General features: G+C 35.7%; 3 protein-coding genes across 3 annotated transcripts; 2 read left to right on the top strand and 1 right to left on the bottom strand.

Annotated features, from left to right (window-relative positions):
* Window positions 1-262: 262 nt before the first annotated feature.
* On the top strand, window positions 263-6,900 carry LOC114260620 (Regulator of chromosome condensation (RCC1) family protein). Its single transcript, XM_028200768.2, has 5 exons — window positions 263-532; window positions 626-805; window positions 4,911-4,946; window positions 5,085-5,209; window positions 5,325-6,900. The coding sequence occupies exons 1-5, from the start codon at window positions 439-441 to the stop codon at window positions 6,624-6,626; spliced, it is 1,737 nt and encodes a 578-aa protein (XP_028056569.2). The 5' UTR covers window positions 263-438; the 3' UTR covers window positions 6,627-6,900.
* Window positions 6,901-9,054: 2,154 nt separating this feature from the next.
* LOC114260621 (nuclear pore complex Nup85-like protein) lies at window positions 9,055-17,986 on the top strand. Its single transcript, XM_028200769.2, has 18 exons — window positions 9,055-9,605; window positions 10,582-10,684; window positions 10,827-10,937; window positions 11,030-11,113; window positions 11,653-11,724; window positions 11,836-11,892; window positions 12,858-12,977; window positions 13,047-13,247; window positions 13,404-13,514; window positions 13,609-13,646; window positions 14,089-14,245; window positions 15,411-15,512; window positions 15,669-15,725; window positions 15,940-16,086; window positions 16,244-16,314; window positions 16,427-16,514; window positions 16,787-16,843; window positions 17,131-17,986. Exons 1-18 carry the CDS (start codon window positions 9,229-9,231, stop codon window positions 17,323-17,325), a joined length of 2,148 nt encoding a protein of 715 aa, XP_028056570.2. The 5' UTR covers window positions 9,055-9,228; the 3' UTR covers window positions 17,326-17,986.
* Window positions 17,987-18,510: 524 nt separating this feature from the next.
* On the bottom strand, window positions 18,511-26,653 carry LOC114260622 (protein unc-13 homolog). Its single transcript, XM_028200771.2, has 5 exons — window positions 25,946-26,653; window positions 23,983-24,852; window positions 21,004-21,459; window positions 20,134-20,323; window positions 18,511-20,039 (listed from the first exon to the last, which is right to left on the bottom strand). Exons 1-5 carry the CDS (start codon window positions 26,582-26,584, stop codon window positions 19,105-19,107), a joined length of 3,090 nt encoding a protein of 1,029 aa, XP_028056572.2. The 5' UTR covers window positions 26,585-26,653; the 3' UTR covers window positions 18,511-19,104.
* Window positions 26,654-27,924: the final 1,271 nt, after the last annotated feature.

Raw genomic sequence — 27,924 nt, 5'->3', positions numbered from 1 at the left:
TTCAAAAAAATCCAACTACCAAACGAAGATATTAATGAAGCTTAAGTAGTAGAAGTAGTAGTTTTAACAAGAAAAATGTTTGGGAGCACTAATTAGTGCTCCCACTAATTAGGTGGTAGTGGGTCCTGTCATTAATGATGTGATGCTTTGATCTTGGAGTTGTGTTTTTTTTTTTTTTTTTTTTACTTTTTTAATGCATTAGTACTATTAGTGGTGATATTTTTAGTGGGATGAATCATTGTTGTTTTAACAAATATGAAAATTGAGTTGAATTGAGGTTCAACAACTTTTCATATTTATGTAAACAACATAGACCTAGACCTAGACCGTGTCTGATAATCTCTCTCTCTCTCTCTCTCTCTCTATCTCTATCTCTATCTATATATATATATATCGTGCTGTAAAGTAGTGCACTCCTTTTTAGATTCGCCGGAAAAAATGGCCGCCGCCGGAACACCCGCAGATTCCCGCAAATTATCTAACAAAGTCGTCGCAATCGCCGCCGGAGAAGCTCACACTCTCGCCCTCACAGGTTACTTCTGATATACTACTCAAAACTGTATATCCACATATACATACACATAATTGAGGTTTTTTTTGGGGGAAATTGATTGTGAATATGCAGGGGATGGGAATGTGTATGCTTGGGGAAGAGGAATGTTCGGCCGACTCGGCACCGGTTTGCAGAACGACGAGCTATTTCCGGTCCGAATCGACTTCGATTCGGCTCGTAGATCGTGGGGAGGGCGGAGACTCAAGTTCGTGGAAATCGCCGCTGGTGCTTATCACAGTCTCGCTCTTGCAGGTTAGGATAATCGAAGTATTGTCTAAGTTGTTTTTTCTAAGTATGTCAATTGAACAGTGATTTTACAAATTAATGCGATTGTATGAATTTGTTGACACTATTGTAGTATCATGTATTTTCAGCAAGAATTCTGAAAGTTGTATCTGAATTCTAACTCATTTTATCAAATGATCAACAATTCCAGCCTAGAATAATCAACTAGTCCAGCAATTCCGAATCAAATTTCGCTCAATTTTAGTATCCAATGATTTCAGTTCTGTACCATCAAATAACCAAAATTTAGACATGATTAAAGTTAAATTCCAACTCAATTTCTGCACAAATGCATCAAATAATCAATATTCTCAGTGCAATTTCACCCAATAATCAATATTATTATATATTTATTATTAGTATTACAATTCTAAGTTAACTAAGTTTTGTTTTTAAATTGAACTCAATAGTTAAGAAATCACCTCAAATTTTTCAATATACCACAAGGGTATTATATTTTATCAAAGTTGTGGGATCAATTGACCCCACTGACCACCATGTAGATCTGCCTTGCTTAAAGGTCCTTTGAACGTGAATCAGTTTTCATGCTCACTTTGCTTCGTTAGGTGCATTCCTTCTATGACCCTACACACTCAGCTCACAACTGTTAAATGGCTGTTAACAGTCTCCAACGTTCAGGATAATGGAAGAGCAAATCAGTTTAAACAATGTGGATATAGGAAAATGGGAAGCCATTGTAAGAAAGAATACAAAAATTGCAAAAGAAAAGATCACAATAATTATTTTTGCTACTCAATTTTTCTTTACTTGAGAAACCGCCTCCCCCAACAAGAGGTAGCCCATGCCCTTATATAGATGAAAAAGTGTGGTAGTGTTTGGTAAAGTTTTAGAATTATGATTTGAGAATAGAGTTATATTTTGAGTTTATGAGTTTTGGAATTATGATTTGAGTATGGAAAATTTGTTTGGTTATGAGTTTTGAAAAGAGTTTTAAATTGAGTGATGTGACATATGATATTTGATACAAAAATTTATAACTTATAACCAAACACACAACCCAAAATACTATTCAAAACTCATAAAAAAATTCACAAATATTTTTTTTGTAATATAAACATAACAGGTGCAACCAAAAAAAAAAAAACCGAACACGATTCCGGTCAACAGGCCGGACGACTGGTGGGACGACCGGTTAGTCTAAATTTTCCCGCGTTGGAAAGAGTTTTCAAAAGTGAGTGAAATTAATTTTTAAAAACGCTAAACAAACACCACATTCAAAAGTGAGTGTGGAACTATATTTTGAAAGCTCTACCAAACGGAGCCTGAATTTCTACTTCGGATTCCACCGTTACAAAATAAAAAATTTTGACACTAAAAATATAGCTTTTCAGACTTAATAAAGACAAGGATTCCTGATGCATCTACATAAATGAGGACTATGTAAGGGTTCTTGACACAATAATTTTTTATGTAGGCGTAGTCTTCTCATGGCCTTAGAAGGCTTTGTAGACCACATAAAGTCTTCACATGATTTCCACAGCTTGTGTGTTGGATTATTGGTGCAATTGTTCTTGCTGCTTGCCATGTGACAAACTATCCCTCCATATTAACCGCCTCAATAAAGTCCATCTCATATAGTCATTACACCCAGCCCATCCTCTGCCATTATTTGTTAAAATACTTCATCTACTTCTTCAGGGATATCTTGCTCTTGTAGCAATCTATGTAGAGTCTTTCAAGATATGCTTTTCTAAGTTTGTTGGAGTTTTTGCCTAGATTACTAGACCAATTTCTTCAATATTGTCGGTGTTCTTGTATAATTCTTCTTCATCAAAGATACTAATCTATAACAATCACTTAAATACATTTGAGTTTAGTTTACCCTAGGAAGCCCATATATGGACATGGAAATAGATACGGATACGGACACACTCTAACACTAGACACGATGATTTTTAATAAATTAGTATGAACACGGAGGGGTAATGACAAGTTTTTTTTCTCCTATTATATTTTTATTTGCTAAGTACATGAATATCACATAAAAAATATTTTAAAAAAAAATGAAAAAATAATACTAATTAAACATGAAAAAACTACTAAATCTATAATTTAAACTTTATTAATATAGAAAATACTATTTTATTAATCATAAACCATTATTATGTTGTTTGCATTCTTCAACATAAAAAATTGTGGCTGAGCTACTATCCAAGAATAAGACAAATTCTCAAGATAATCGTGTCTTGCATCATGTCCAAAGGCAAGACGTGTGTCAATGATGTGTGCAGGCGGAGAAAAAAAATTTAAAGATAAAATACTACACATGGTGTGTCGGATACGTATTCTGGTGTGAGATACTACACTTGGTGTGTCAATGTCTATCACATGTTGGACACGACTACGCAACTAAGTTGAAGTGTCCGTACTTCATAGAGTTTACCTAATTTTTCCTCAAAACATATTAAAAGCATTAACTTCTTGATATAAATGATTGATCTTTATTATCCCTTCCCTAGAAGTTGATGGTCCCTTCAGCCTTGTTGTGTCCTTGTCTAACTGCCAAAATATTCTAAATCTAATTGGGTTGAAAACATTTGGAAAATTCTCTAGCATTGTCAGCTGAGATTATTTTGATCTTACCCACTCATTTTTAGACTTAGTATTTTTCAAAAATATATTTCACTATGCCTGCAAAATTACAGAAAAAATCGGCATTCTACGAACATTTACTATTGCACAATCAGTAAGGCCTTAGTACAAACTCTAAGGTAATACAAATTTGCAACTATGCCAAGACCGAGAAACTATTTTTAGTATTTTCTTTAAATTATGGTCTACTAGGTTCGTTATGGGCTTTGATACCAATTCTTAAGCCAAGAGTTTTTTAGTCAAGAACTAAACTTTTAAACATTTTAACTAACTCTAGCTACTAGCATAAAAGTATTGTTTCCTAAAAGTGTACTGGGTGAGAGTATTATTTCACAAAGGTTGTGTTTGGATCTTGGGTTTGTGAGCAGAAAGGTAAAGGAAAAGAAAAATGAAAGAAGTAGAAGCTCTCTCTCTCTCTCTCTTTCTGTGCCTCTTTTTGCCTTTCCCTTTTCCCTTTGCAAATCCCTCCTCAAATCTAAATTCCAAACACAATGGAAGTGTAAGGACTAAAACTACCCATATTTGTTCAATAAATTTAAAGGAATCCATGTTTGGGAATTAAGAACTTCAACTACTCTTCTCAAACCAATATGATGTATCATTGCTCTTTATTTACTAGCCTTCTCTTTAATCTCTTTGATCATTCTATTGGGAATTTTTGGCAGTTCATCATACTTCCCCTATCATATGTAATGATATGTTAAGAATTAAAAATGCAATAATCATGCATGTGTATGCACATGTATATATAATTGTAGTTGTTTTGGCTTCTCAGTTTGGTGGATGACTTATTCTTTAGTTAGCCTTTTACATTTGAAAATTTGTGCTTTTGAGGAGTATCTGTCTGTATTTTGATTGTGAAATTATTGATCATGAATGGTGCTTTGGGGCATAAAATTTACCAAAGAAAGGAGAAAAAAAGAAATAAAATAAATTAAGAAGAAAAGATCCAGAAAAAACCACAATGGTTGAACTTTTTTTTTTTTTTTCCCATTTCTTTTACACCACTTGATGGGGTCTTTGTGATGAGGAGTTTAACAACTCAAATGATTGGAACTCCCAATATCATTGTCTTCAAATTTGTTGTGGACACTGCATGCTGCATGGAGGCAAAATTCCAAATAAGTTCACCAAATTTGCAGAATAAATGTGTCGTGAAATGAGATGGGCAATTTTTCCTCATTGATATTCTTACGTAGCGTGCTTGTTTTCTTGTAGACTCTGTACAAAATATCACAATCAACGATGTTAATTTTTTCGTTATGATATGTGGCGTCATTAACTCCATGACCAAATAAAATTATAGAACTCCTTGAGGGTAGAATTAAGTTTTTGTCAGTTATATTGCTATTATTGTCTCTAACAACAAAAGTAATTAAAAAATAAAATGTCAATTAATTGAGATCTGAAGGTGATGTTTGACTGCTCTGATTTTCCTTTCCTTACTGTTTGATTGCAGATGATGGATCTGTTTGGAGCTGGGGTTACAATATCTGTATCCTTTAGGAGATGCTTTATGTTTTAATTTCATTACACGCCATGGCCATAAGTTTCTTAAAAAATATAATGTTGGCCTCTCTACTCCTGGCTCACTGTTTCAAAAGGTCACTGTTCACCCTTGACTGTCACATGGATGGCCAACTTGGTATCGATGGTGAGCATGTTTTAGTTCCCTGCTTGTTAGAGCAATTCCTTGAGTTGGGCCATCCCGATTCTTTTAGAGATGAATCAGAATCAAACATTAGAACTTCATTAAAGGTATATATACTCATATTTGTGTTGAGCCTGAAAAGAACCACACTGAGCTTGGATCTTGGTTGGCTTAAGAACGTTTTGTCAATGTCTCCGTAGTTTATTTGACTTTCTATCTCAGGTTTCTTCTGTCAAAGCTGGAGGAATGATGTCTCTGGCAATTGATAATCTCGGAGCCCTCTGGATGTGGGGTAACTGCTGCCCTCAGCAAAGCAGCTCCAGTGAAGGGGGATTCTCTCTTGTCAGCAGTTCCATTCCAATACCTGTCTGGAATTTCCATGGTCACACAGTTGTCAAGGTGGCTTGTGGAAATGAGCATGTTGTGGCCTTAGTTAGTGCCGGAGAAACATATAAAGGTGGTGATCTTGTATGCTACACATGGGGTAACAATAACCATGGTCAATTAGGCCTTGGAGATACAGAGAGCCGGTTCCATCCCGAAGCAGTTGAGAAATTTAGCCCGAGTTCCCATTGGGCAGTTCATGAGGTAGCATGTGGGGCCTTCCACACTGCTTTACTTGCTCTTGACAGTAGAGCAAGCAACACGTTAACAAGTGTGTGCTGGACATTTGGCCTTGGGGAAAATGGGCAGCTTGGTCTTGGAACTACCCGAAGTTCCATGTTGCCTGAACCAGTGAAAGGATTGCCATGGGATGTGTTCCTGATTTCTGTTGATTGTGGGTTATTTCACACTAGTGTCGTTTCATCAGCTGGAGACGTGTGGTCGTGGGGAATGGAGAAGGGCCTTGGCTTATGCCCCGACGCTAGTTTCACTGGAACCGATGCAGGGGATGCCATTTCCCCCTTGTTTATTTCATGCGGCGGGCCGTCTAGGCCGAATTTTCCAGCGCCCGTTCAGGTTTCATGTGGGGCTGCCCATACTGTTCTTGTTGGTGATGATGGATATAAACTTTGGTCATGGGGCCGGGGAAGGAGTGGTGTTCTTGGGAATGGCAAGACCGTTGATTGTTTTGCTCCTAGTATTGTGTTGTGGCCACCACCGACAGATGATTTCAAGGAAATGGGATTGGACAATGTTGATAGAGTTAAAAAGAGCAAAGGCAAAGACCCTACAAGAATCACAGAGACGGAGAAAAGATTGATGGAGGCAATGGAGGAGATGAAGATCCTTGGGTCAAAACTTTCGGTCATGGAAAAATATACTAGCATCCTTCACGGTTCTATCTTCGGAAAGCCATTTGAAGAGCGAGATATTCCTATATCGTTGCAGAACTCGGGTAGTTTCGACATTGCAAAGGAATGGGAGAACATGTTGGAGTCATCAGATCGTGCCAAGCTTGTCCGTTTGGAGATGTTTTACCGAAACATGCTTGTGGGAGTTAAAGATAAGATATTGAAGAAAAGGATTCAGGAGATTGTCAGAGAATGTCTCGATTCTCCACCTAGAGGAGGAAACAATTAAAAAACTGTGGTATTGGATCGGACCCATTGCCTTCCAAATTATGATTTTTCAGATTGATATAGGTTAGTCATATGTTTGCTTGCACTTTGAGATTATACATGATTTTGCTTTCATAGATCTCGTTAGATAGTAATGTTGTGAAAAATTAAGAGGGGTGTAATAAGGCTTTGTAGATGATAGAATAGCCTGTAATTGCCATAGATTGTTGGGCTACCTTGTAATAACAATCCTAATGTCTTCTTTATTGAAATAATGGGAAAAGATATTTATATTATCTGTGTTGGTGAGAATTCTAAAGGACTATTGGAGAAATATGTGTGTTCTTCAGCGCTTGTTCATAATATTCAGAATACATGGAACGAGGGTAGCTAAGAGATTTAAAACGTTTACATTCGACAATGGTAGCCGAAGAGATTCAAAATCCAGTTCACCAATGTTAGAATTTCTCAGATGCTCTTCATTTGATATTGCTCCACATAACACTTTGCTATGGCCTCGGCTCCTCGCTGCTTCATTATACAATTGAACTTAAAAGAAAATTTGAGAGACTTGTGAAACTCACCATGGATCTTGTTTCAATCATATGAACCGAATAAGAAAACATAATTTAAAACAAAATAAAATTAGGTTGTTGGAGCTAACATCAATCAAGCTTCAAGGTGCTTGCTTGATCTTTAATTGATAAGTATAAACCATAATTCAAGAACCTCTTCAACAACTTCTAGATAATTAATTTTTTTTTTAGTTTATATTAAATATTACTGTCTAATACATTATAAGCAAAAATAATACCAAATAGTCTAACATTAAAAAAAAAAAAAAAAAAAAAAATGAAAAAGAGAAGAAGCTATAAGCAGATAAGATACAACAAATAGTCCTAACAAAACCCAAACTTTTGAACTAGGTTACCCAAATTTTGTTATATGAAAATTATCAGCACACAGCCCAACATATGACCCTTGGAAGACAACATCTCACAGAATTAAAACCATACAGAGCATATTACATGCATACTGTAGCATACATTACCATCAACAGCAATGCTACAGACCCCAGTTGGGGTGACCCCCAGTGACCCCCCAGTGCCACGTGTCGGCCTGGGGTTGGTTGAAAACTCAAAAAAAAAAAAAAAAAAAAAACTGTTTTTTTGGACCAATGGGAGAGGACCCCCCAGTACCCCACTGGGGGTCCAAAGCTTTATTCTTACCCTCAATGCTATTAAATTTGTTAGCCAATTTATGTATATTTATATACATACTAATTTCTAAATGCTTTTGTTTCCAATACTTTCTAAAATATTAAGTTCGCAATTTTAAAACCACAGTTTCTCCTCCAAAATATTTTAAAACGATGGTACCTAGGTGGAAGAATACTTTAAAAATACTTGTTCCCGTAACCAAACATTACCCAGGGGTGGTCATGGTTGGATCCAACCGTATTATTTATAATATATATATATATATATATATATTATTTTTTTTTATAAAAAATTAACTATTATTTAGTTACATTTTTATCTTGAAACGTGTATGAAGAGGTCCGAATTCATTTTAATATTAGATTTTGTTAACAACTTAAATTCAAAATAATTATTAGTAAACAAAATTTATTTAATAACCCTCGAAAAAAAATCATATCTGTTGGGAGAGGGGAAAAAAAAATCCCACAATTCATTGGCATTGGTATTGTTTGGTGCATTTTATTGCAAGTTAAAAGCTTATAATCAGAAAGTAAAAATCAAAAGCACTCATTCTTCAGCTTTTAAATAATTAATTTTTCTCAGCTTATTTAAATTATTTCTGCCTAAAAAATTATAAGCAGAAATTACATCAAATAGTCTGACACAAATTTGTAAATTAAAATAAGCTATAATCATTCTTATAATCCATACCAAACACCCTCATTATCTTGTAATTGGAAAAATAAGTAGAAAAAGGGAACAACTCGGAATGGTAAAGTTTAGGATCTGTTTGGAAAGTAATTTTTTTATTAAAATATAAGATGAAGAAAAATTAAATATATATTTGGAAAGTATTTTTTGATTTTGTTTAAAAAATGTATAAAAAAGTTGTATGAATGTCAAGAAATATTAACTTTTTTGTATGAGTTAAATTTTGGTGAATTTTTTTAAAATTTATGATATTAAGGTTTTATAAAATAAAAAACATATAATATTTTCATAACAATTAAAGTCTCTTAATATTTTCATAGAGAAAATTTGACATAGAGAAATTTCTCTGTTATGATTATAGAAAAATTTTATCGAGAGATCTTAATTAATAAAAAATTATATTGAATCTCTTTTACTATCCAAAATCTGAAAGAGATGTTTTATTAATTTTTCCTTGATGTTTTTTTTAATTGTGATTTTGTCTAAAATAACTACTTGCCAAATGGAGTCGGGTCAGACATAGCTTGAATTATTTAATGCAAACACGACCCAACCCAAAAAGACTTGCGCAGTTTCATACCATGCGCACGTTAGTACTAGGCACTGCCACTCACTCACACTCTTGACGTCAAATTTTCTTCTTCAATCTGAAAACCCCTCCAAAACCCTAGAAAACCTGCTCTCGTTGAAGCGATCAGATTCCGGCAAAAAATGCCCGGAATCTCATCGGAGTCCGGTGAATCATCATCTCTCGTCCCATTCTCGCCTGAAGTCGGAGACCCCGTCGTCTACCCCCTCCACCACGGCCTCAAGCCCCCAATCTCTCGCCTCTCCATCTCTTGGTCCCGCGGCAACTCTCTTCGCGTTTCGGTTTTCCTGAAACCTCAGTCCGATACCGATGACAGTGAAATTGGGGGCAAAGTGGTGGAGGTGAAGCTCGGTAGTGGAGATGGTGAGATCGACGACGCGCAGTGGCGGAGGATTGCCTACGGTTCGGTCTCACCGTTTGCGCTTCTTCAGAGCCGGAAGAACTCGATGTCTGCGTTGTCGAAAATGTCTGCGAGCTCGTCTGCTTATGAAGCTGATTGGTAATCCGGTTGAACAACTTTCAATTTAGACTATTTTCGAATGCATATATACATATAGCTTTGTTTGATAAATTAGCTCATACAATATATTTATTATTTACACATATATCTGCATGTAAATTTGTATTTTTCGTTGATCTTTCAGTTGTGTTTTTCTTGCTATGTGCATTTAAAATTTAATGTGTGTGTGAGAGAGAGAGAGAGAGAGAGAGAGAGAGAGAGGGTTTTGATTGGACCTTGTGCTGCGGCTGATGCTTTGTAGAGCTTTATGTGAAGTATTGAGAGCTTTTCACAAACAAAGCAACAATGAGTAGTGAGTAGGAAACTGTGATGTATGGTAGGAAAAATAAGAAGTTGAGAACTCATCCAGTAAAATGAAATGATGGAAGAGACGTATAGAAAGGCCAAAGAATGAGATTCTATGACTTTAAAATTAAAAATGAAACAGGCATGTATGAGATTGCCTCACAAACTATAATACCCCGTTTAGATTGAGGGATTTGGTGAGAAAAGAAAATAAATGGAGAGAATGAAGTTTCTCATCACTTGTTTGGATGATTAATGAGGTGAGTAATGGCGAGAAACACAAATCACACCAAACTTAAGTTTTCTTTCTCACCAAAAGTGGTGAGATTTGGTGAGAAACCAAAATTACTTTTTTAATCATAGTCCATCCAAACAAGGAGGTGAGAAATCACAATAATTTCTTTTCTTTTCTCATGTCTCAATCCAAACGGAGTAAATTCTACACCAAGAGTCCTGTATTCTGTTTGAATAAATTTCAGTAAAATTCCACTTCAAGTGAGAAGGATTTTAGTTATCATTTTTCCTTTAATTGTTGTTTGTTCATGCTGCTTCTTTTTCTTCTTGTAATTTCTTGAACCTCGTGCAGAGTTTTCATGCTTTACTAAAACTCTCTATCATGTCTTCTAGTTGTTATTTGGAACTTGACAATCACACTTTCTGACATAATTAGGTGGGAATATGTTATGGAGTATAGTAGTGACATAAATTTTCTTCTTGGTGGTCAAAAGTTGCCACCTAGTTCAGTGATTGAAGACCCAAAGACAGTTTTAAAGGTGAGCGTGTTTCTGATGTGCCTTTTTTGATGTTTGTTTAATCTGTTGGCCTTGGATTAATCAGTGTCTTCATACGTAAAAACTTCCTTAACCGGTTCCAATTTAACGCCAGTTATTGTATCTATACACAAATCTTATATAGAAAGTTGAGGAGCCAACCTGCTTGAAATCTGCATGGGAGTTGCTGGAAATATTTTATGCAGACAAGCATTCTCAAGCTTGGATGCCTGAACGGCTTCTTGATTGGTTAGCTGTAATGATCTCTCATTTATTTTGAATCCTTTTTGGTAATTTTTTTTTTTTGCTTTGGAGGCATGCCAAATTGCTTCTTGTTTTTCTCTGCAGGATTATGATAGCTTACTGTCTGGAACTCAGCCAACAGTTCATTCAAAACTTGTCAATTTTCAAAAAGATCTAGTCAGTTTGCAGGTTTGGCCCTATCCTGATGTTTACAGTCACATTTTCTTCTTCAAATTTAATTGGAAAACAAGAGGCAGAAGAACTCAGTTGTTGCAATTAGACTGAGCATATCTGCCTTTATGTTTTTCTTTATTAGCAAATTTTTTCTAATACTTCACCGAAGTTCATAGCACGTTATGGTAGGATTGCTGATTGCACATCTACTAATTAAATGTCTGGTTGGGCCTCATAGTTACCGTGCAAAAGCTGTCTAATTTCTTCTTTGAACTTCGTTGTCTGTTTATCATGTTCAGCAGATATGCATGCACCATTTCAAATATGTAATTACTAATTGAGACTCTAGACTAGGTTCTCGCTTCATTGTCTAGGAAATCTGGCTGGTAATGGAGCTTATGAAGTAGATTTTTTTTAGCTATTTATATTGTGAACAATATTTTTTGGTCGGTTTTTGGAGTTTTTTTTAATAAAATTTTATTCAAAATTGTTCTTCTCAGCAGTTGAAGTTTGTATTTTTGTTTAAATTATTTTTTGTGTTGGTGATAAGCCAGGCAATCGAAGATGATCCTAAATACTGGGAAGCAATATCATCACCATTGGCAGTTGGTTGGCTAGATATTGCGGTTAGTAGTTTTATCCACAATATTTATTGGTGTTTTGCTTGCTATTGTGAGAAATAACGAAAGATGTTCAGTTTGTGGAATATGCCTAAAATTTCTAGTCCTTAATTCCAGGTGAAAATGTTGCACTTGCATGGATCGTATCAGCTTGATCAGCTTGGTAACCGTGAGGTTTGTAAGAGAATACTAGTTCATTGAATGTGGGAGATATGAACTTGAGTATTAACTCATGCCATATGGTCTCAACAACGTAATTTTAGCGTTCATGTTTTATTTACTAGTTTTAGGTTGACTATGCAAATTCTTCTTGTTTGATCATTTACATTAGGTTGTATATAATATTCCACTTATCATATTTCATATACTCTTTTATTATTATTCTCCAAGATTTGGATTGTTCAAATTTTTTACCTTTCTACCTTAAATTTTTTTCTTTTCATAATTGAGTGCTCATATATTTTGAGTATATCATATATATTCCATCCACATGACAAAACCAGCTTATCCAACATTTTCTTATTTCTCAATTGTTGGTTGTCTTTTTTCCTCACTTTTCCCCCACTTTGGTTCCACATATTTTATTTTATTTTGAATCCAAATTATCTTTCTATAATTACTATAAAACCCACAAAGGTATTCTCAGGTGTGTCCAGACATGTGTCCATGGAGTGTCATAATAATAATAATAATAATAATAATAATAGATAAATAAATAATAAAAATTGTGACATGTCACATAGCATGTCTGTGTCGTGTTGGTGTCCAACATGTGTCGGACATAGACACGACACTCATTTTGGTGTGTACGTGCTTCCTAGTTATCTAGTTTAGACTTGTGTGTGCGCGCACGTTTTGTTTGTTTGTTTTTTTTTTTAAATTAAAAAAAAAGAAGATTTGTGTGAATTTCGGTCCAAGTTTCACCATTCAATTTTTTTTTTATAAATAAAATTTATTAAACTAAAAGCATCAAGAAGATGCTAAATAATCCAGGTTTCACCATTCAAATTAATTGATTCCTTGAATCTACATCAGTTATATTACTTACAAAAAGAGAATCTGCATCACTAATATAGCTTGAACAATTGGCAATGATGTTGCTACAACTAATCTAGCATATTTTGCATGCATTGAAACAGATAGAGAATGGACTGGTTGAAGCAGTTGCTGTTTTGATTTCAAAAATGCCACGTTTGCGTCCTGAATTGGCACCTGGGAAATTAGGTGAATGCTATAAAACCAAGCCTGATTTTATTAAGGTAAGTTTGGATCTTTGGATACTTCAATTTATCAAATTTTTTCAATGTCTGATGCATGTTGTCTACTAGGCATGGGAGAAATGGCGGGCACAATTAACTAAGCTAGACTGCAGTACATACTGGGTTCAGTGTGATCACAATCGGACCAAGGAGGGCTTGAAATACTTGCTACAAATCATGCTGGGAAATGCTAATATTCTCTCCTCTTCGACATGTAATTGGATAGAGCTGCATATTTCTCACTTGTTATACATTAGACCATTCACTATGGTCAGTACTTCATCTTCTAATTTTGTTGCATATAAGCTATAAGTTTTTGTTTGATAATTGTATAGGCAATTGTGGCATTAGTGCTTTTGTTCATTTGTTGTGCTGTCTTACACGCATTACTGGGAAGATGAATTAGCATTCCATATCCTGAATCAGGGTTTAGAGAGCATGTACAGCCTAGCTCAGAAATGCATGCAGTTAAAGCCAATGTCTTCTCCGCATAAGTTGATGGGACTTTTAATTGGCATTCTAGCGGAAAATACAGAGGTGAGGAATATGGATCACAAACTACTAGTGAAATGCTTTAGTTTTTATTCCTCTAGGATTTCATCTGGTTGACTGACTACTCTTTCTGGTTCAGGTTGTGTTAGCAGAGTGTTCAAGATCATTTGGTCCTTGGTGAGCTACTACTTCAGCTCAGCTCCTCTTTTGTTTGAACAAACATGGCTTAACCATAAAGCCAAAAACTAGAGTTTAATTTTTTAATTCTCTCTTTAGTTATTATCATTTTAATTTGTAGACTGTAGACTCTTAATAGGTTAAGCAGCTCATGGACATGGTCAAGGGTTGATGGATGGAAGAGCTATAAATGACCCATCGCAAAAAATCCCTTAAGACATTTTTCTGCATTGTAGACATTTTCATTTTTAAAGTTCTTATATCCTTTTTCAATACAGTGCCTTTGCCCTTGTAGTTTGGTGTTTGGTTGGTGAATCCTTAGTAGGACTGCACATCAAAAGACATGGCTTTTCTTAATAAATAATCACCAAATAGCACATGGACCTCCTCTTACTTCTTTGACATTTACTCGATATTAATTGTTATTTTCCATTTTTGGTAGGATGGTTGCCCATGCTATAGAGTTGTTGACAGCTGGGAGCACTCAAGCAGAAATTCTTTTACATGAAGAGCGTTACAATCTGGGAGGAATCAGCATGGAGGAGCTCCATCGACTTGTCTATGCTCAAGTTCTATCTTCACATGCATTGACTTGGCAAGTGAGTGCAATTTATTGAAGAATGTAGTACTCTTCTTTTCTAAACTGGTTGATTTTTTCGAGGAAAGAATGTGAATCCCAAGAAAAAATTTGGACTGTAAAGCTTTCCTACCAACTTTTAACTCCTCTGCTATTTCTTATTAATTTGGACTGTGCACTTTCTTTATGTGTTTATTAATAATAACTAAGAATAAAAATATATATATATATATATATATATGTTTATTCTCTTCACAACATCAATTAGAAAGGTGCTTATACCAAACGAGAAATTGCAATTGGCTGCAGTTGGACCTATACACATCAACACTTACGGCCAAAACACATTGTGGAGGAAATTGATTTCATGGATACTATGCTCATCGTATCTTTGATGTCTAGTGACAATCAGTAGCCATTCGTACTAGATTGGTAACCGATGCACCTTTATTTTCAAAAACCATAAAAAAAGAGATGACAGTTTTTACTATAGTTTTTTGGCAAGCTGAGACTAGACATGATCAACAACGAAGAAATGTAAGGAATCTATTAAGTTGATACTTTCTTCTACTTTCAATGGATTTATATTTGGTATCCAGTTTCATTTTGCTGTCTTGTGCACAGTACTATGAAATTTGAGTGCCGTGCTTGGTGTCATTCTTCACTTAGTCCAAGTCACATGAAAGCAGGGGCTGAGGTAGCAGACAGCTAATTCAAAAATTATACTCGTACAATGTGAAAATGAAATCTGACATGATGACTAGTGGGTCGGATTGAAGAGTTTGTTGAGTTGATTTTTGACCTTATATCTGGTACTTCTTTTGGAGCATCCACTGCTGGCCAATAACATCCAAAGAGTTGTTTTTGTTTTGTTGAACAATATGGTCATGCAGAATAGGTTAAAAGAATTCCTAGCGTTTTTTATTATATTATTCTCTTTTGTTCTCTTACTAGAAGAAGTTCTTGAACCGGATTGATAATTCCTTTTCCCAGTATGCAAAATAGGGGATCTCACTAAGTCGACTCTTAGGATGTCAAAATACTGATTTCTTGATGTTTATCTTCAAAGCTATTGATGATGATGACCTGATTGCAGTTATGTCTTCTGCTTTGATGTTTGTACTGCCATCGTTAAATTTATTTTCTGATCAAGTTCTTCTATCCTTTTGATGCTGTTGTTTCTACAGATTGCTCCAATATACTTGACATCATGTATGAAACAAGGAATGGGCGTGTTGGAGATTTTGTTGTACAAGCAACCTGTGCAGCATAATCAATTACTCCTCAAGGTGGTTACATTTATCTTTTTGGTATCAGGTTTCTTTTATATTATGTTATTATTATTATTATTTTTTTTGTTAAATTACTTTTTTCTCGAAGTTGATAGCATCTGCATTGATATGCATATTTCTGGTCAAATCTGAAGCTTCGTTTGTTTTAAGCAGAACATAGAGATTTGCCGTCTATATGAACTAGACAGTGTTAGTTCAAAGATAATGAAGGTATGTTATACTGCAAGTTGTCATCTTTCTCCTCTGAATGCAAAGGCAAACATCTTATGTTTTAATCTTTATAGAGGAACAAATTGAGTGAAATTTGGTGGGCATTTGTTTAATATATATAAACACATGTAAACTAGTGAGTTAAAGTTTGGAAGAGAAAATGTTTTCAGGCTTGGATATTATTCTTTAAAAACGTGGTATTTCTCTTGAATAGATTGCTGGAGTGCATCACTGGAAGCATGGAAAGAAAGGTTCTGGAGTCTTCTGGCTTCAGCAAGCTCAGGATGAAGTTTGTTTAAACAGAATTGCTCAGCAGTTGTTCAATTTTGTTGGAAAGTCTATCTCTGATGAAAGTCTCAAGGTAATTAATGCTTTATTTTTTCATGTTGGGTCAAGCAGCTGATAGGATTGCAATCGAGGTTCATTTGCATGCAGTTATATATATTGGATGATTCACTAAATTAATTCACCCTTGGTGCCCGACTTTGGAAATTGATTTTATTTTTTGGCCGGAACAGCAATGGGAAGGATTAATTGAATTGTTGGGTTCTGAGTCGAGGACTGCTGGAGGTCTCGAGTTTCTGCACAAGTATGTACTCAACTATCTGTTTGCTTTGGTTCAGTCAATGCATGTTTTTAACGATCATCATCTTCAATATATGTATAGTTTATTCTCAATTCTAATCTTGGATGCTCCACAGGTATAGGGATTTCAAAAGATCCCTTCAGCAGGTTCATGATGGAATTGCTACTGATGCCGCTCAGAAAGCCGTTGAATCCCTTATATCGGTATGTTCTGCGGATATTCTAACATAATGTAGATTCAGAAAGTAATGTATTGCTGTATAATAGGAGTACAATTTTGTCACTGTAACACACTATCCAGCTTGAATTCAATAACATATGAATCTGTTCAGCAGCGCAAAGGGTATGTAGGGATTAGATCATACAATTTTCCATGAAAGGATTTACCGTATCTTTTGTTCTACATTTGGGGAGTTTGACTTTTCCATCGGTAATGTTGTAGATAATGATGAGTTCCTCTTCTTATAATTCTGCAGCTTATGAAAAATCCATCCACACCTCAACGGTTTTGGCTGCCTCTTCTATATGACTCGGTAATCTCTTCCTTGGTGATATTCTTGATTGGGTCTTGGGTAAAAGCAAGAGATTTTCCAAGTCCCATTCAATTGTCATTATTGTACTAGTATGAGATTACAATGGAAAATTTGGGTTAATTTTTGCAAGCAACCTCTGGGTCTCTCCCAGTTATTTTTCCCTTATGTAAATGACTTATTATTTAAGTGGGTTCTGGTTCCAAGTCTTTCACCTTTTCTTTTCTTTTGTGTTTTTTTTTTTTTTTTGCCGAAATCTTTTGTTAACTTTCCTCCTGGTTTCTGTGCAGTTAAAATTATTGAATTGGCAGGATCGTCCTCTACTGAATGTCTCTCAGACTAACCTTTTGTTAAATAAGCTGCAAGAGTTGTCCATGGCAAGGCTGCGACCAGACTTCATTGAAGCAGACTTGCCATCTCAGGCTTTGAGTTCTGTCAGGCTAGCTCTTGCGACTAATCTAGGACGTGCCATCCTCGAAGAATGATGCTTTGCTTGCCATGGAATTCAGCAGATGTCAATGCGTAGTTGGTTTTCTTGCCTCTCTGTCATCACTGCACCATTGAGTAGTATAATTATTTGTTCTCTTATTTTTTTCCACCCTCATTTGCTGGTAGATCTCTGTTCCCACATTTTGGTACAACGGGGTGAATCTATCTTTGCCAAGAAAATGAGAAATGGTGGGCAGGATGATAGAATGTGCCATGACCGGGAGAGAAGCTCTGCTCTTTAACCACTTCTTCTGTTACTTTGTGATTTATGTTGTAATATTCTCTAATGCATTGCAAACGATGCAGAAATACATGATGAAGTAGATGAAAAGAGAACATATAAATATGCAGAATTGGCCCGAGGCGCCTGTTTGAGGTTTCAGTCAGTGGCAACTAATTTATGTGCTATTTTGTTGAGGCGTAATTTTTATTTGTACCTGAAAGGTTAGGCGTGTGCCATGAGCATCTGACAATGAGTTTGGGAATTACGACTGTAGCAAATAGCAATCAGGTAGAGACTCTGTGGATTGTATGTTCAAGTGGTCGAACATGTAAAGAAATCCATTTGAGTTGGAGACCGTGTGTAATTTAAACATTTGTTTGTCACTGTTTTGAGTAAAACTGGTATGATGAGTAAATTTGAAAATTTATTAGAAACTTTTCAGTCATTTTCATGGGTGTCATTTTGGCACAAGCTTAGCACATTGAGTTGTGCAAAAAGACTTGGATATGGGGTGCAACAGTCGACTCCTTTTGGTATATTGATCAATACGAAGTTCTAAATGAGGGTGTAGATGATGAATGTTACTTGATGGTAAAGATGAGAGTTACCAATGTTGTCAAGTGCAAAGTCAATAGCATAGCTAAAAATTTGGTTATGGCTAAGCAACGGAGACTAATTCAATTAACTAGAACTCTTGTATCTCTCATTGATCTGAAACTTCACACTTGTGTATGGATCTTATTCTCTATATATTTATTGAAATTTTCTCTCCTACTTTGGGACTCATATTATATTGATTATATGTTATATTTGATCATCATCATCAGGATTATAATTCATTCAACTTCATTATAATATCTATACTTAACTGAATCTAATGGGTATGCTCGTAGCATGAATTATCATTCACATAAAAAGAATATAAAAGATGAAAATAAAATTAAAGGAACCAAACGACTTCTAAATATCAAAAAATATTTCAAATCTCAATTCAATTATCAAAGTCTTACCTATAATACATGCTAATAATGAATAACAGTACTTGAATCAACATAAACCCCTCCGATCCGATAGCAAGGAACACTAATGCAGTACATAATACCGATATATACCAAGCAAACAAGAAAATCAAGAAAAGGAAAAACAACAGAAACAAACAGAAAATCGAGAGCCTTCAAGGTCAAATAAATAAACGATAATGCAAGCAGGAAACGAAAGCGAATAGCATTAAACTGGATCTAATACTCTCTCTACCGATGATGAAAATGAATAGCAATGAATCGTAATCTTGACCCACCTTTCCTTGAGCCTTTGGAAGAAGTATAAAAAACTTTTGAATCTTTTGTGAACTACCTGCCGGAGTTGACAAACCTAGGTGACTCCGAAATACACTATACAATATAATATGCCACATCATAAGGTAAGCCCTGCCTTCCCTTGCCTTCCATGTCCTGACAAGACACTAGGCCAGCTGAATACCACAAGGAATGTTCTGCCAGAAGCAATCCTCACAAGGAGCTGTTTGCTTTCGTTGTTGCGTCTCAAAAGTTTACTACAGTTTCTTAGGCAAATTGTAGGCCTTTTTGAGGAACTTTGAAGCGGCTTCATCGTTCCGGTAACACAGGACACGCATGAGCGTGTTTGGCTCAGTTGGGTTCCACTGCCCTGAGGTTGGTGGTAGTGGAAGTCTAGATTTGGCTGACGAGCCATATGTTTCCAAAGCCAATCGCCTAAATCGCTCTATAAGGTTCTCTGTATCAGTTTGGAAAAGAGGAAGAACATCCCTCACTGTAGTTGAGAACTTATTAATCAAATCAGTTGGCAGTCCATCCCCATTCGCCCAAAATAGATCTTTAAGGGACTTAAAATCATCCTCTATTATTCGGGAGTCTTGCCGGGTAAAAGCTCTAGATGGACCTCCCGCAAGCAAAACCAACAAGAATCCATCATAGGAAGCCTTCATTATGTCGGCAATAACCCTTGTATGAACTCTTTCATGCACCGTGTCTGATATGAACGTCAAGTTCTGCTCAAGCTCTTGAAGGAAAGGTTCAATCCTAGAAGAAGATGGCTCTCCAACATACAAACCATCCCAAAGCACATGACTCAGATTATGAAAGATGATTTTGTAACCCACAGCCTCGGAGAGTTGTTGAACCCCTTCAAGACAGGCCGCTGGAGCTAGCTCGAATTTTTTACCCAACCCATTTGAAAAGTCTTCTGTGTGAGCAGATTCGGAGTTTCGCAAATGGGTGATAATTCTCTTCTCCACAACGTCTAACTCTGTCCGGAGTCGGTGCAAAGTGTTTATACGAACACATAATTGTGCTATCCCAAAGGAGTTATCTCCGTTCATTGTTGCAACCTGACCATTCCTCCTCTGAGAGATTAGAGCCTTTTCTTTCTTCTTCCAAACACCCTGAAATTTTGTTCCTACTGTACATCTGGTTAATGCTGGCATAGTCGGAATAAATGTGTTCCTTGATCCTACATATCAAATCAACAAATAATGGATATCATAGATGCTGAATTGAAACGTTCAGCTATATACAGACATTTTGTAAACATTGCAAATATTTACCACAGCCAGATTTTGCCTTGGTTATGTAGTATTGAAGACATCTGTCAAGACCAACCATCAAGTCAGGAAGCAATGCTGGATGCATTGGTATTGGCAGCTTAAAGTACGCATCCAAGGTTTCGTCTATAATTCGCAGAACTTCAACAGCAGATGGAGCATATCCTTCTTGACTTGCTTGTGGATTCCAGGCCTACAAAAATGCAGAGGCAAAGGCAACATTGTGGCTGTTTGATGATAGGAAATAAATAAATAAATAAATAAGGTAACAAACACAGCTATATCACAATGGATTTACTCCGGTTAATAGCCACAACAACACAGCACACCCAAAACAACCCCTTTGGTGACCCAAAAGAACTGTTCATTGAACCTAGATTTCGTTATATGAAGATTCTTCATTTTTTGGACATTAAAAAACAAACAATTATGCAATTGGCATTAAAACACAGAATTACAGAATAATGAAGTTCCCTCTTTTTCTTGACAAAGCAAACAATTCATTGAATAAAGGAAAGGAAGCCATAGAAGATGATATTATGCAACTGACATTAAAACACAGAGGAAAAGCAAAGCACCTGAGAAAGAAGGTCAAAGAAAGAACCTAATTTTTGTTTCTAGGCATGGATAATGGAATCCTTTTTTTTTTTTTTTTAGATAAATAATGTATAATGGAATCTTATTCCTATTGGATGCCAACCAGTTACAGACAGAAACATAGAATTTGTACACATTGAAAATTTTACTTTCTTTCGTTTATGAAACATAACATTACATATAATTTGAGCACTGAGCTCTACCAATAGCATTTTAAATAATAGGTCCTATTTTCAGATTCTAATATTATGTATAGTGAGTGTGAGTATGATATACCTCTTGTTGGAGATTCCTGTCAACCCACTCCTTCAGTCTGTCCACTCTCGTCTTAATCCAAACTTTAACCAGATTGGCTATTGCAGCTTCAGCTTCAAAAGGAGGCATTTCACGTATTATTGCCTTTCCTCCATCATCACTGTCCACTGAATCTTCAACTGCAATTTGAACAAGATCTTTCTCCAACTTATCTGCAGCTCTCAACACTTGTATAGCATCTGGTGTCAACTCCATTATACCCGAAATGAATTGCTTCAGCTCATTCCCATAGCAAACATGAAGGGTGGCAACAGCCACTCCTGCAGCCAAAGGATGCCATTTCTTCAGTATGGGGCTGAATACATCCTTCTCATTAGCTGCCAGCTCACCAACATCCTTTGCAAGAATGGCAAGGACAGGGAGAGGATTTGGCTGGTTCCTTGATGCTCTTCTGCTTGAATCTGCCTTCTCCATTCTCTGCAATTTGACAGATCAAACTCTTCTTTACTCACAATTTCAACAATAATAGACTGTTGATCTTATAATTACTTAACTAAGCATTCACAAACCAGCAAATATGTAATGGGAACTGAAACTATGTCTCACTTGATATGGCAAGTACCTTACAGAAACCACCTCAATACAATAGACCCTCTAATACTTGATAATCTTGGAAGAATAAAATTTATGAATTAATAGAATTAACAACTAACAACTGACTTTCGCCACAACTGACTTTCGCCAATCAAAAAAAAAAAAAAAGAAGAGTAAAATGAAGTTGTCTATGATTTTCAATGAAAGAAGATGTCTCTTGGTTGCACAATTTTCAGCATGCAAAAAATAAACAAAAAGCATGCATAATTTTGAAGGCAATGAACTAACTTTCGCCGATCAAAAAAAAAAAAGAAAGTAAAATGAAGTCTTCTATGATTTTCAATGAAAGAAGATGTCTATTGGTTGCACAATTTTCAGCACCCAAAAAATAAACAAAAAGCATGCATAATTTTGAAGGCAATGAACTTCTTTTGCAATCATATGTACTATATCAAACTTATGAACGCTCCTACTTTACTTCCGTATTACTAATGGATTACTATTACTAGTATTTATGCTTATTTGTTTATACTTTTCAATTTTAATAATTAATGTCATGAGGATTTTTTTTTTAATTATTAATTATTAAGTAACAAAATTATCATCCATACACAATGAAATGACATTGGATCTTCAAAATATTATTATTATTATTTATGCTAAGCTAAAACCTGAAGTATTATATACATACAATAGAAAACATTTGAAGGGTGTGTCTACAGACATTCACTTCTACGTATATGGCCATGTCATCTCCACATCGGCATCTCATGGTGATATGGCACCATGTGTCAGCCTCGTGCAATAACATAAATATAAATGTACCCACATCTCCTTAATGTCTAAAATGCCCAAAGCTGAGGCCTAGATCGCCTCACTTAGTCTCTGAAGATACCTAACACTTAGTCTCCGAAGAAGTTACCCATATTGGGAGTAAAGCCTAGGATCTCCGCACAGGCTTCATTGAAGGATTGTGATTTGGTGCTTGAGTCAATAAATTGTCAAGGGTGGTCCTCCCTTGACCAGCCTTAGAGAGAGAACTGTTGACCAACCAATGACTTTGATATGTTTGACATCTCTGAAGATGCCTTAACATGTTGAGATCTCGTGTTAGGCGAAGGTTAGAAGATTCTAAAAATCCCAGGACAGTAGATCACAAGACAGAAGAGATCTCAAAACAGGGATCTTATGGTAGGAGATTCCCAGTTATCATACCAAGGGGCTCATGCCACTTGTCTCCTTCAATTGACCTTAATAGCCCAATATCCCTATGAAAAGAGATCATCCCTATGCATGGAAAACATACCAACAACACGACACTTCTCTTGGCCGTAAGTTCAAAGCTTTCTCCACTGCCATCTTCTCTCTCTTCTAGGGCTGCCCTTGACTCTCCTCCGCCTTTAGCGGTCCATTGCAAGCTGAGCACCTACCGTCTTCACAAATCACCTTGTCCCAACCATCCTATACGCCATCATCCACAAAGAGCGCTTAACTAATTTGCTTTCATTCCTAACGACACATTCAAATACAGCAAATCAAATTAGCACCTATGCTCACCATCTTTAAGTCACTATCATTTTACTTGTTAGTCATCATAGATTTGTTGATTTTAAGAGCATCAATTTTAGAGGACAAAAGGAGGATTATGTAATGTTTACTATGATGAAATTCAAGGAAGTATTATAAAGGTTGTTAAATCTACTGTAAAATAATGAACCATGAACATCAACAAAAAATAGTGGACACTACATCAAAAACTTCTAGTATCCTCATGGGATTCTTTTTAGCTGAAGACAATAACCCAACCAGTGGCTTTTAAGATAGGGAAAGCAAGAGCTCAGCCTCATTATCTGCTAACATCAAAAAAGTTGAGGTTGGACAGAGTTAAAGCTAAGACAAAACACAAACAAATTGCCTGCTCACATATGTGAATGTCAATTGATAATGAATAAACTAGCAACAAGCCCAGAATCGATTTAGTCATCATGTTCCCATGGATGGAGGAAAAAAATTCCTCAAGTTCATTTCATAATTGTTATAATAGAAATTTTTTGCAGGTTATGTGTATATGTAAGTTTATTGTAGACCATACTGTATATCCCCAGCACCAAGCATTCTACATGCAAAGTAAAAATCTAAATACATACAAAATAATGAAAATTACATATATAGGCAACCCATCTCTTTGATTTCAATTTTTGTGGTTTGTTGACTGCAGTCCAACATCTTCCATCATGTGTCCCTCAAGTTCCGCTATCATTTAATGAAACACAGCTTGCATTCTCAGGCACACTACATGCATAGTAGGGACATTGACCATGATAGATGAACCTTCAATGATAACATTTTGCCTTTTCTTATTTAGAGAGAGAGAAAGAGGTGCTGTAGTAGATAGTAAGGACTTGCCTGAGCAAACGCAGTACGAATGGACGACCTGATATAAGTGTCAATCCTGTTGCGAGCCACATCAACTTCACCTTTCCTCTTCCTGCGATATTCGTTAGATATGTCTTCAACTAAGATTTTGGCTGCTGATACACCCAGAGAGATGATGCTCTGCATCGAATCAATATTTACACTGTCAAAAGTGTCATGGTATGCCAGGAGCCTTTTCTCCGCCCAGCCTAATATTGAACTCAATGTAGAACTCAAGATTTTAGAGTATGCTGGATCTTTTGTTGTCTTTGCATCTTTTGCAACTTCTGCTAGCTGACTATCAGCAGCATATAGCAGATCATTTTCAACTTGGCCAGTCGCAACAAAACGGTTAAACAGAACCCATGAAAAGCAAATGTTATGAAGCATTTGATTAATTCCAAGGATAACCCAAGTTTTCTTTATGAGTTCCATAAGCTCATCGACTTCCTCCAAAATAGAAATTTCATCACTAGCATCAAATAATGCTTCTAGAAGCATTTCATAGAGTCGGAGATTCAATGGGAACCCATCTGCCCAATGGCATGACTCCACAAGAGATCCATCAGATGATCTAGAAGCAAGAGATGTTACAGCACTACGAAGAATTTGCATTGACTCATTGTTCCTCCCAGTTTCTATAGGCCTACCTAAGGCCCCATGAATGATTTTCTGAAGCCGTTGTGAATTAGTATTGGACTTATCTAGTGGTATCTTAGGATGTAACAGTAGTCCAGCCTCGAGAATTTTCAGGTTTCTCTTCTGCCATGCTTCATATTCCTCTTGATCAGTAAAATCTGATGATTTGAACTGCTGTAGTAGCTCTAGTGGAAGAACCATTGACTCAATTTTCCTTCCAACCTACCAAAACAAAAAACAAAAAGCTCAAGTAAAACTCTTTTAAAACAAAAAATCCATGGAGAGCATTCCAAAATGAATTAATTATGAAGATTTTCATAAGCCACTACTAAAATTAAGTTTAAATTCCAGAAATATGCAATCCAAGTCATGGACCAGAAGAGAGAGGTTGGCCAGTTTATTCATAACAAGAAAGAACCCAAATCCAAAATTCCCACAAACCAACAGTGCAGAAAGAGTTAAAGGAACGTATAATATTTTAATGTTATGATTCAGTACAGGAATCAAATTACATTAAAAAAAAAAAGGAACTGGAATCAAACAAAATTACTGCTGAATATAATAGTAATATGTACGGTCAACACTCAATTTGTTAGATGGATATAAAAACAAGAAGAGCCAGCCAAACACAGGTCCAGACAAGCACCATGAATAGAAATATAAGAACAACCCAGTAAAAATTCACCCTTGCATTGACCAATTTAGCTAAAATTAAGAGAAATTCAGAAGAAGAAAAAAATTGGGAATTCATCCCATTTTTGTACATTTCTATCAGTTAAGGTCAAGAAATAAATTAATTCACTGAATAAACAATTTTTTTTTTGAAACTTTAGGCCTTCCTAAGTTAATCAGGAAACAAAAAAAAATTCAGAAGCCAACTTGAGAACGAAAAACCAAGATACATTACCAACAAGTGATCGAATTCACAAGGAAAATTTACAAATAATCCAGTATCTCAAAACCAGTAATTCATACCCGTTGTAAACCAAATCATAAACCCCCCAAAAACTAAAGCATTAAGCAATGCCAAAATTTCCCTAACCAATTCATAAACCCAAAAGAGCACCCCAAAATATATATATATATATATATATATATATCAACAACAAACAAACAAAGAGTTGCAACATCTATAGTGATCTAAATCACATCATAATCAACACCATTTCTTGTTAAACACCAATGGAACAATAAATTTTTTACAAAAAATACTAAGTTAATAATTCAAACAACACATCATCATCAAAATTGCAAACCATTTAGTGATTAGTGTGTGTGTATACACAATATATAAACCCTAATTGAGCAGTGTCACCTGCCCAGCCGCAATTCTCAACAAAGCCCTCCGAATTCTGGATTCCACAGTCTCCGAAACCCTCATCTGAACCCTCATTAGCTCACCAACTGTCACCGGTCTCTTCCCCTTCCCTCCCGACGACGACGGACTACCCTCACTCCTCTTCGACCCGGATCCCAAACCCGAATTTAAACTAGATCGGAGCCCCAACGCCTTCTTGACCTTGCTAGCCGCAGTAGAAGTGATCGATCGCTGCATCGAAGGCGAGCTCGCTAGAGACGACGGCGAAGGAGACGGAGATCGGTCGGCGGCGGCGGCGGAGTTGGTGGAAATGTAAGTAAGGGGTTTGCCGGAGGTGGTGCGGCTGGCGGCGACGAAGATCTCGTAGGCGGTGTCACGGAGGTCGGCGGCGGAGAGTGTCGGTGTTAGGTCTCCGAATGGGGAGGGAAGAAAGGCGTTGACGGTGGTAGTGGTGGTGGCGGCGGCGGCGGAGGTGGCGGCGGCGGTGAAGCGTGAGCTGGTGGTGCCCGTCATGGTCTCTCTCCTGGATTGGCCGAGTGAAAGGTCCCTGAATAGAGAAGCCATCGTGGAGAGAGAGAGAGAGAGAGAGAGAAGAGGTGAGAGAAGAGATAAAGAAAGTAGAAAAAGAGCAGACATGAGGGAGAGGGAGACGGATAAGTTTGGTATTTTACGTTTTCATTTTGTTGTATTTTACAATTGATTCATATTTAATAATTAGATTACAAAATTCATAAAATATGCCATTAATGAAATGGGGAGAGGGATAGGTGTGAAATTAATTCGTTGTTTATCATTTGATTTTTATTTTTTAAATGTTAGTTTTTGGGTTGGCGATGATGAATTACATCACTTCATTGACTTTGTTAGGTGTGTTAATTTATTTATGAAATAGAAAATTCAGCCAGCTTATATATTTTGCTAAATAATTTTTCTGTATTATTTAAGTTTTGTTTGAGAATATGTTATTTTTGTAATTTTTTGATTTTTTATAAAAGAAATGTGTATAAAAGTAAATAAGATGATGTGATAACTTATAATAATGTTTTTACTTTTTGACTAAAATATATAATTGACAAATGAGACTTTATTATCCATTAAAAAAAAAAAAGATTGTTAGTAATTAGTAATTTATTTTGAAAAAGTCTAGGGGGGGAGGGGGGTAATCGTGATAGGTTGGTTTTATTTTAAGTTGAATTTTATTTAGGAAATTCTTGAAGGATTATCATTTTAAGTTGAGAGAGTGTTTAAATTTGGTAAGTTCATTTTAGAACCAACTTCAGTGATTTGAACCATTCATTTTTTTGAACTCGTTGCGTAGAATATTCATGTAAAAAATAAAGATGATGGACATCGATAACTATATGTTTGAATTATATTTGTTTTAACAAAACGGACGATAAATATAATTTTAATAAGAACTATCTATTTTTTGTAATACAAATTTTATGCAAACATATAGTTATTATATCCGATTATCTTAATTTTTTACATGAATATTCTACTCAATAAATTTAAAAAAATAAACGGTTCAGATAATCGAAATAAGGCTTATGATGGATTCCACAGGTCCCTCAAGTTCTCTCGTATTGAAATGTGAATATGAGAAAAGTTTAATCCAATATTAAACCAATTTTAAGTTGTTAGTGTTAAAAAATATGTACAAAATATATTAAAATTATAAATATTCTAATATTTTTTTGTTTCTTATTGCCATCCTTAAGGCTGTTATCAGTAGAGTGTTTTTGCCTGCGTTTGGTTGTGTTTTGTAAATGTGATTTGAGAGTATGAGTTGTATTTTGAGTTTGTGTGTTGTAGAATTATGATTTGAGTATAGAAAATTTGTTTGGTAAAGAGTTTTGAAAATAATTTTGGAAAAGAGGTTTGATTTGAGTGGAGAATTGTAGATGTGACATTTGATATGTGATACAAAAATTTACAACTCATAACTAAACATACAATTCAAAATTATTTTAAAG

This window comes from Camellia sinensis, chromosome 11 (assembly GCF_055761805.1).
Source record: "Camellia sinensis isolate YWXY chromosome 11, ASM5576180v1, whole genome shotgun sequence".
NCBI classification, from domain to species: domain Eukaryota; kingdom Viridiplantae; phylum Streptophyta; class Magnoliopsida; order Ericales; family Theaceae; genus Camellia; species Camellia sinensis.
The sequence above is the reverse complement of the archived record's forward strand: the minus strand, read 5'-3'. Positions and strand labels throughout refer to the sequence as shown.

Excerpts from the sequence above, each read along its gene's own strand:
- LOC114260621 (XM_028200769.2), top strand. The coding sequence starts at position 9,229 with ATGCCCGGAATCTCATCGGAGTCCGGTGAATCATCATCTCTCGTCCCA. Across the intron at positions 9,606-10,581 it reads TCTGCTTATGAAGCTGATTG|GTGGGAATATGTTATGGAGT; the intron begins GTAATCCGGTTG and ends TGACATAATTAG. Across the intron at positions 15,726-15,939 it reads TTAGTTCAAAGATAATGAAG|ATTGCTGGAGTGCATCACTG; the intron begins GTATGTTATACT and ends TCTCTTGAATAG.
- LOC114260620 (XM_028200768.2), top strand. The coding sequence starts at position 439 with ATGGCCGCCGCCGGAACACCCGCAGATTCCCGCAAATTATCTAACAAA. Across the intron at positions 4,947-5,084 it reads GAGCTGGGGTTACAATATCT|ATGGCCAACTTGGTATCGAT; the intron begins GTATCCTTTAGG and ends ACTGTCACATGG. Across the intron at positions 5,210-5,324 it reads ACATTAGAACTTCATTAAAG|GTTTCTTCTGTCAAAGCTGG; the intron begins GTATATATACTC and ends TTTCTATCTCAG.
- LOC114260622 (XM_028200771.2), bottom strand. The coding sequence starts at position 26,584 with ATGTCTGCTCTTTTTCTACTTTCTTTATCTCTTCTCTCACCTCTTCTC. Across the intron at positions 21,460-23,982 it reads TTCGTACTGCGTTTGCTCAG|AGAATGGAGAAGGCAGATTC; the intron begins GCAAGTCCTTAC and ends GTCAAATTGCAG. Across the intron at positions 20,040-20,133 it reads CAAGGCAAAATCTGGCTGTG|GATCAAGGAACACATTTATT; the intron begins GTAAATATTTGC and ends TTTGATATGTAG.